This window comes from Megalobrama amblycephala, linkage group LG9 (assembly GCF_018812025.1).
Source record: "Megalobrama amblycephala isolate DHTTF-2021 linkage group LG9, ASM1881202v1, whole genome shotgun sequence".
NCBI classification, from domain to species: domain Eukaryota; kingdom Metazoa; phylum Chordata; class Actinopteri; order Cypriniformes; family Xenocyprididae; genus Megalobrama; species Megalobrama amblycephala.
In genome coordinates, this window is record NC_063052.1 from 7,004,170 (window position 1) to 7,013,592 (window position 9,423).

The window sequence follows — 9,423 nt, forward strand, 5'->3', positions numbered from 1 at the left end:
ATTCTTAAAATAGAACATTTATTTTTACTGTAATGAAAAAAATGTTACTTTTTTTTAAATGTAAAGGATAAAGAAAAAGAAGTGCATTTTAATCTAGTAAAGAAGGATACTGATGTGCATTATTGGGAGATATTTACAAAAAAAAATTTGACTGGAATGATTCACCTCAGACCTGACAGTCAGATCAAAGAATGTCAGTGATCAAATGTTGCCATCTGCTGGTGTATTGCAAAATCATCAAATATTCATTCTATATAATAAACAGATTTAGATCATGATCAGTTATGGGTTAAAATAAAAAAATAACAAGTTTTTAATTTACAATCGTACAAGCCCATAGTACTGGTGGTCATCTCTGTTGAAGCAGTTGTAAGAGCACAGCAAAACTCTCACTGGAATAGACTGTGAGCTTTTCATCCCCATGTGCTGTTCAAAGACAAAAGAACAGATTCAGATTACTAAAGGAAAGTCTAATATTCTGTTGTACTTTCATTGACATGCAATGTGGATCATGCAGAAAAAAAGTAGAAGCAAATAATATTTTGCCATTGTTGTTCTTGCTAATATTCACTTATTGGGGGCATACAGTTAAATTGTGACCCTGTTAATCTGTTGATTCAAACAGCAATGTCATTTATGCACCTGATGCATATTAAATACATATAATGTACCGAATCTCCTCATCAAAAGCAAGTCCGGCCAGTCTTAACTACTACAGCACCACTTTTTTTGCAGGCACAGAATGCTGAACATCGGTGGTATGGTAAAGTGATATGCAGAATGAACCGATACCTTCTTGGTGTTGATGAAACGCACACACTCCAGCCAAGTTGTGAGAAAGGGCTGTGAGCACAGGACACACTGACCCCATTGAGACAGCATGTCCTGCAGCTCTGGGTATGTTGGCAGAGCTCTTGACACCACTGAGAACTTGTTAGTGCTCTCCTGGAGGATGAGTCTCGCTGAGAGTTCCTGAACACATTAAACTACAATCAGCACCAGTATGGAAAAGTTATGGTTAAAACTAAAAAATTTTATTTAATGTTATTGATTTTCTGAGGGGGAAAAAAGTACCAGGGTTATTATAGTTAATTATTTGTAGTGTGGTACTCTTGGTTGTTTTGGTACGAACCAAAAAAGAAAACGATACATTGGTTTGAAGGAACCTAAAAATGCAAAACAAACAATAGCAAAAAAAAAAAAGCTTTTAAAGGTGCCCTCGAATGAAAAATTGAATTTATCTTGGAGTTCAGTACATGGAAATGACATACAGTGAGTCTCAAACTCCATTGTTTCCTCCTTCTTATATAAATCTCATTTGTTTAAAAGACCTCCGAAGAACAGGCGAATCTCAACATAACACCGACTGTTACGTAACAGTCGGGGTGTACGCCCCCAATATTTGCATATGCCAGCCCACATTTCCAACATTATAAAAGGCATTAGACAAGGGCAGCCAGTATTAAAGTCTGGATGTGCACAGCTGAATCATCAGACTAGGTAAGCAAGCAAGGACAATAGCGAAAAATGGCAGATGGAGCAATAATAACTGACATGATCCATGATAACATGATATTTTTAGTGATATTTGTAAACTGTCTTTCTAAATGTTTCATTAGCATGTTGCTAATGTACTGTTAAATGTGGTTAAAGTTACCATCGGTTATTACTGTATTCACGGAGACAAGAGAGCCGTCACTATTTTCATTTTTAAACACTTGCAGTCTGTATAATTCATAAACACAACTTCATTCTTTATAAATCTCTCCAACAGTGTAGCATTAGCCCGTTAGCCACAGAGCACTATCAAACTCATTCAAAATCAGAAGTAAACAATATAACAGTATACAATACTCACATAATCCGATGCATGCATGACGAACACTTTGTAAAGATCCATTTTGAGGGTTATATTAGCTGTGTAAACTTTGTTAAGGCACTGTTCAAGGCAAGCGCGAGCTCTGTGGGTGGAGAGCACGGGATTTAAAGGGGCCGCAGCATAAAATCGGCGCGTTTATAATGATGCCCCAAAATAGGCAGTTAAAAAAATTAATTAAAAAAAATCTATGGGGTATTTTGAGCTGAAACTTCACAGACACATTCAGGGGACACCTTAGACTTATATTACATCTTTTAAAAACATAATCTAGGGCACCTTTAAGATGTACATTTTGCGAACAATGCTGTGTGCTGGGCTAAATGTGCTTGTTGTATGTGCGTGCATGTGATGGTATTTTTACCAGTTAAGAACTCACGAAGAGCTTATAAAATGTTTTAAGGAGTCAAAACAGAGCCAGGAATTCCTCCGTAACACATACACACGAAGATCTGCTGCATGGAGACGTGGTTTCGATGCCTGTACCGAACTGTAACGGGCAACATCGCGACAATGAAAAACCAGGGCTGTGTCCGAAAGCTTTGACTTTGCAGGTAGTGTTTGTGCACAAAGGTACCTCACGAAACTGATTTCAGGCAGACTTCTGAGGCACTTCTGTAACGGTTTAATGATCTACAACAAAATAGAGCTTTGGTGATAACTATGCCAATATTTAATTACTTTAATAGTAATTTCACGCTAGACATGACATCAAAAGCAGAAAACATTGGTCATAAATGGGCATTTACTGTACAAACAAATTGACCTCCAACCAAAGCCTTCAGATGCCATCTTTATTTATTTTTTAGCTCAACAGTCACAGAATGGAACACACAGGATTGTGGGATATCAAAGACAGATGAAGATATCCCAGGAGACAGGAAGTGAAGATAACTATTGGATTCGGACATGCCTTGATGCATTGGATTGTGCATCCTCAGAAGGCAGCATTTGTCAGCTTTCAGACGCAGCCCTTTTCAGGATCGCATCTTGTGACATCAAGTCCTGTTTTTGGTTAGTTTCTTTGTGTTACACTCATATTTCTGTCGAACCGCACAAGAGTTTGTTTAAAAGCGAACTCGTTTGGTGCGCACTAGGGTATGGATGGCAACATTCACACTTATTCGAATGAACTGCCCTAACAGAGTAATTGCACCAGAGTTTTAATTTAACCAAACCTGCCAAGTGTGAATACAAACTAAAAAAACGAAACCATAAAAAAAAATTCATTACTTGTCAAAAACATTAAATTAAAATGAAAACTGGAAATATACAAATAAAAACAAATTCAAAACATTAATGAAAAATATATTAGTATCTCAAGATACAACATACCATAAACATGGTACAGCAGTACAAGGCACTGACATTGTTCATCAACAATCACTGCTCTTATAAAAGGTAATAATAATCATAACAAAAGTTACTTTTAATGAGAGGACTTCTTTCTCTTGAATGGACTCCATCAGTGTGAATTGAACTAAATTGTTTCCTTCAAAGAACAGTTCCTCCAATGTGAGAAACTGAAACTAAACATTAAAGAGAAAAACATCATTAAAGTATTGAACATTGAACAAATATTATAAATAACAAAAACTTTTAAAGAAACACTTACACCAACTGGAAACACTGATAAACGATTTCCGGCAACATCTAAGATCTTCAGATTTTTCCAACCAAGAGCACCCTAAAGCAAAGAACGGACACATATTAAACTAATAGACATAAGAATGGGTTAAGTATGGTGAAAATCATCACTCTTGCCTCTGGTAGTTCTGTCAGGTTGTTTCGGGCCAAGTACAACTTCCTCAGCTGTGATAAATTGTATAGCTGCTGTGGTATTTGAGTCAGTTTATTATTAGTGAAGTTAATCTCAGTCAAACTCTTCATCAAGCCCAGTTCAGCTGGAATCTGCTGCAAATGATTGTCTGTGACACTGATGCTCTTTAGACAACACAGACTGCAAATAAACAACACACGTTTTAAAAATCAGATAATCAATTATCAAAGAGGGGGAGTGTGAAATAGGTCAATTTCAACAGACTTGATTCATCTTACTTTTTAATTTCTGCAGGAATGACTTTGATTCTGTTGTGGTTCAAATTGAGAAGCACAAGGTTTGGTAGACCCTCTGAAAATACATAAAAACATTACTAAAACCCAGTTCAATAAAAAAAAAAAAAAAAAAAATATATATATATATATATATATATATATATATAAATAAATAGAGTTAACTTACCCAGCACCTCTGATGACAAATGGCTGATTTTGTTCCCATATAAATAAAGTTTTTTAAGACAACAGAGGTGTTTTAACACAGATGGAATCTCCTCAAGAACATTATTTCCCAGATTGAGCTCTGTCAACTTAAGATGCACATTAATAAATGTACAGTATAAACTATGAAAACATAGTCTTTCTAATTACAGTTTTATTGTTGGTTAACTTGTTTTTTGCTCAACATTGGGTCACAATTATGACTAGCAACTTTACTACAATGGTAAGTTTTGAACACATTCAGACAGATGTGACAGATGTGTCTGAACTCACCTTCTGTAAACACACCAGTTCAGACGGCAGACTCGACAGATTGTTGTTATTCAACTTTAATATAACAATCCATGTAAGCCTCGAAAAAACTTCTGGAAGATCAATAATTTTCCTAGAACTTAAATTAAGCGAGTTTGATTTCGTTTTTAAAGCTCTGATAATTGAATCATTAGCCATTTGACAATAACATCGTCACCTTTAACTTTCCCTACGTTTCCATGGAGATGCACCGCAACTTGACTGAGTCCACTGGCGCCGCCTGTCGGACTAACACGAGTATAACATGCTGTCATTGGCGCCTCGATACTGACTACAGAAAATCAACAAGATGTTTGGCACTTTCCACGAATATTATACAAAATAGGTCATTAAAAGCTTTTTAAAACTATTTTATCTTTCAGTCAAACTAATTGTATGAACATTTTTATTTTCTACTCATTTTCTACGGGCTTTGCGATTTGTATATCCTAAATGGCTAAAGACTGTTAGCTCCCTGATTTGTGCGATTACATTACTGCATTTTTTACGGAATGACATTTCATCATGCTTTTGAAAGTGTCCAAATGTTGTTTCTTCATAATTGTATGGAATTTCCATTCTCTTTTAATGGGAGAAATCATGTAGTTACAGGGTTATGTGCAAACACAGCTAAATATTATTTTTAGTCATTAAAATTAACAGTTGTTATCATAAATAGTTTTTCACTACAATGAATTGAATATCCATTGATTAGAAGGTCAAAATTATTAGGAAGTTATGTGATTTTGGTTGTTGGATACAGTCTAACCTCTAGGCCTGGTTTCACAGACTGGGCTAAGATTAAGCCAGGATTAGGCAGAGTTGCCAGGTCAATGTAACAAAACTAGCCCAATGACCATATCCCAAATATCAAAACTCAAAACATGCCATCCTCATACTTAAAATATATATTTTACAGTGATTGTTATGCAAAATGAAAACCACTATTTTGTAGTGATCACAAAACTTAACATCTAGCACAGTTTTATCATTGGCAGGATATAAAATATTTCAATACAAGAATTTCAGTCCAATTTAAATTATGGTCAGTGCCGATAGCCTCGTGGGCAGCGCACTTACATATAGCACCGATGCGCTTCAGGCAACCCAAGTTTGCGTCCTGGCTTGCGGCCCTTTCTTGATCCTGTCCCCCTCTCTCTCCCACCTTGCTTCCTATGTTATATATATACAGTACAGTCCAAAAGTTTGGAACCACTAAGATTTTTAATGTTTTTAAAAGAAGTTTCGTCTGCTCACCAAGGCTACATTTATTTAATTAAAAATACAGTAAAAACAGTAATATTGTGAAATATTATTACAATTTAAAATAACTGTGTACTATTTAAATATATTTGACAAAGTAATATATTCCTGTGATACAAAGCTGAATTTTCAGCATCGTTACTCCAGTCTTCAGTGTCACATGATCCTTCAGAAATCATTCTAATATGCTGATTTGCTGCTCAATAAACATTATTTTCAATGTTGAAAACAGTTTTGTACTTTTTTTTTCAGGATTCCTTGATGAATAGAAAGTTCAAAAGAACAGCATTTATCTGAAATACAAAGCTTCTGTAGCATTATACACTACCGTTCAAAAGTTTGGGGTCAGTAAGAATTTTTATTTTTATTTTTTTGAAAAGAAATTAAAGAAATTAATACTTTTATTCAGCAAGGATGCATTAAATCAATCAAAAGTGGCAGTAAAGACATTTATAATGTTACAAAAGATTAGATTTCAGATAAACACTTCTTTTGAACTTTCTATTCATCAAATAATCCTGAAAAAAAAAAAATTTTGTACAATTGTACACATTAAATGTTTATTGAGCAGCAGATCAGCATATTAGAATGATTTCTGAAGGATCATGTGACACTGAAGACTGGAGTAACGATGCTGAAAATTCAGCTTTGCCATCACTTTGTGAAATACATTCAAATAGAAAACAGTTATTTTAAATTGTAATAATATTTCACAATATTACTGTTTTTTACTGTATTTTTAATTAAATAAATGTAGCTTTGGTGAGCAGATGAAACTTCTTTTAAAAACATTAAAAATCTTAGTGGTTCCAAACTTTTGGACTGTACTGTATATATATATATATATATATATATATATATATATATATATATATATATATATATATATATATATATATATATATGTATGTGTGTATGAGTGTGTGTATAATTTATGCAATATGTCAAACCTTTAACCTGCAGCAACAATTTAAAAGTAGCCAAATTCAGCAGGGAAACCGCAGACTTGGCAACCTTGGGATTATGCCTTAATTAAATTAGGACATTTAAGTAGCTTTTATAAACGTGGCTTAGAAAAAAAAACATTTTAAGATGTCAGTGCAAGTTGCTTTCGGTTAAAACAGCTCAAACATGCATTTTAGTCTGAGACTAAGCTTAAGCCTTGTCTTTGAAACTGGGTACTAATGTATTTTTTCTGTTGGTCCAAATCCCTGTTTTAAAGAGGGAGACTGTATTTGTCCAATGTGCTGTGATTTAAGACAGAAGTTTTTTGACATTGAAGTTCTTTTTATTCAATGAAGTAAGCATGACCATGATCCAAGCACCTCTTGGAGCAAATTACTTGCAGATATGCAGGTTTCCAAGAATAACACAAAGCACATAGCAGTTTATTCTTAAATAACACTATCAATCCAAAACATGGACTATTTTATTAAGCTTGTCCACTGCAACTGAAGTCACCATGTGTTATTTCAGCATCTTCTATGAGCAACCCAACTGAACAACCTCAATTCCGCTCATCTTAGCAAAATGGAATCAAACTCCAGAAGGTCTGTTTCTACAGGGTAATTATGCACAGATGCATATATTAATGCGTGTCAGTGACTGGGTCAGCCTTCTTCCTCATTTGCCAAATCTTTCAGAGGCTCCACAGAGTTGTAGTGCTCACCAAGACCATAAGCATGCCGCATGTAACTGAAAGAGAAAGTTAAACAAACTTTAGTACAGCAGTAGGGATTTTACAGAATGCACAGAATATTGAGTGGAGTTATTTACATTAGTGTGATTGGTGGCTTGTCATATTCTTCACCAATAATAATTGAGGGGGATTCTGCCTGAATGACTTCTATCGGTAGCTGGAGGACCTGCGAAAGGGCTTTTAACTGTCATAGAGAAAATATAAGAATATTAATCAAAAAATAAGCAAATGGCTGGTGGATTATGACTTGTTAATGTTTTGTTGTTGGGATAGATGGCTGGTATTCTTACCTCTAACTGTCCACCCCAAGCAGCTGTGTCTGCAACATCATTGCAGTATTTCTCAAACTCATCTAAAGTAAAATAATAATAATAATAATCTTCAGTTACCAACAGAATGCAACTAGCATTTATGTATACATTATGAATTATATAAATTGTGTCAATCAAAAATGACAGACATTATATAATAAATGTTGTTCTATTGAACTTTCTATTCATCAAAGAATCCTGAAAAAATTCAGCAGCACAGCTATTTGCAACACTGACAATAAGAAATGTTCCTTGAGCATCAAAATAAGCATATTAGAATGATTTCTGAATGATCATGTGACACTCAAGACTGGAATAATGGATGCTGAAAATTCACATCACAGGAATAAATTACATTTTAAAATAGAAAATAGTTTAATTGTAATCATTTTTCATAATTTTTGTATTACTGCATTTTGATCAATATCTATCTATCCATTGAAAAGTATGGCATTTACCTGCAGTGTACATGTCTCCTGAATTGGGGTCAGTGAGGAACGGCAGGAAGTCATCTGCATGGCTCCTCATGTACTGAGCTGTTTGAGCCCGAAGCTCTTTAAGGTTGAGAGAGCCGCCCCGCTCCGTCAGCTGATCCTCCACAGCGCGGTACATGCAGTGACCATCAGAGGAGATCTCTTTGATCTGCAGGTGCCTCTCCACCAGCTTCTGTCTCAGCTTCAGACCCTCCTGATGACGGGAACCTTTGAGATTCTCCACTTCCGCTTCAGCAATCCGGACCTCCCGCTCCTTCTCAAGAGCAGCCTTTTTCTCCTGAAAAAACATGGAATTTTCAGTGTTTTTCAAAACATGCGATTGACAATATGACAAAGAACTCACCCGTTTCTTCTGGGCTTTAGATGACCGACTTTGCTTGCTTGGATCTGTTTTTTCCTCATTTGCTAAACTCACAGAATCCAATGCATTTGAAACCTCCTCCACCTTGGAACAATGCATGATACGAGAACGAGTGAGCTGAGGTCATGTGTATCTAGTTGATTTATCTGGTGTCTAAGTAGGGTGTTTTAACATCTAACAACATCTTCATCATTTTACTTACCGAGGAAGAGTTCTGAAGCTGTTTGAGCTCATTTTCGTGTTTTTGATTGAGTTCAGCCTCTAGTTTGGCGATGTCTTCTGTCAGCTGTTTCCGCCTCTTCTTATCATTTTTGGGAACAGCAGTTTTCATAGTTTGTATTTTTGCTATGACATGAAAAATACATCTATATTTGGAATTGTTTCCACTTTTGTGTTTCGTTTCTTAACGCATACAGTGTCATGCATTTTGTGGTATTTCAAAGGGAAGATTCTGAGGCATTAGTCTAATAATATTTATATAATAGTGACATATTGTCTTACCTTGCAGGTCTTTCTTTTCCTTGCGATGCTGTTTGGCTAACAGCTCCTCTGCTGTCTCCACTTCCTCCATGTCAAAATTAATTAAATATTCAGAGCAATAAAATATTTGCTAAAATGGATCTAAACGACAAACACATTATTCGTTTCACTTATTTTCCAGCAAGGACTGAATTAATTTCTGCTCATAGAAGTCAGTTGATTTTCATTTCAATTGATCTGCAAGTCAAACGCATGGATTCAATGGGAACACAGAAACTGAACACTTCCGGAAATGTAACATTTCAAAATAAAAGTAGTAGAGCGCTAGACCGTTTTCCTTTAGGTATTTTAATATAATGGTATAATAT

General features: G+C 35.1%; 2 protein-coding genes across 3 annotated transcripts; both read right to left on the bottom strand.

Annotated features, from left to right (window-relative positions):
* Window positions 1–289: 289 nt before the first annotated feature.
* lrrc69 (leucine rich repeat containing 69) lies at window positions 290–4,682 on the bottom strand. Its single transcript, XM_048203791.1, has 8 exons — window positions 4,430–4,682; window positions 4,119–4,245; window positions 3,935–4,007; window positions 3,641–3,836; window positions 3,492–3,563; window positions 3,304–3,405; window positions 793–972; window positions 290–426 (listed from the first exon to the last, which is right to left on the bottom strand). Exons 1-8 carry the CDS (start codon window positions 4,604–4,606, stop codon window positions 319–321), a joined length of 1,035 nt encoding a protein of 344 aa, XP_048059748.1. The 5' UTR covers window positions 4,607–4,682; the 3' UTR covers window positions 290–318.
* A 2,294-nt stretch (window positions 4,683–6,976) lies between these two features.
* Window positions 6,977–9,355, bottom strand: otud6b (OTU deubiquitinase 6B). 2 transcript variants are annotated; one of them, XM_048201410.1, is made up of 7 exons: window positions 9,077–9,355; window positions 8,777–8,920; window positions 8,558–8,670; window positions 8,179–8,491; window positions 7,700–7,761; window positions 7,487–7,593; window positions 6,977–7,405 (listed from the first exon to the last, which is right to left on the bottom strand). In XM_048201410.1, exons 1-7 carry the CDS (start codon window positions 9,144–9,146, stop codon window positions 7,321–7,323), a joined length of 894 nt encoding a protein of 297 aa, XP_048057367.1. In that variant the 5' UTR covers window positions 9,147–9,355; the 3' UTR covers window positions 6,977–7,320. The 2 variants fall into 2 exon arrangements, with proteins under 2 accessions (XP_048057367.1, XP_048057368.1); XM_048201411.1 differs by having other exon boundaries at window positions 8,558–8,659; window positions 8,778–8,920; window positions 9,077–9,354.
* Between the last annotated feature and the right edge of the window lie 68 nt (window positions 9,356–9,423).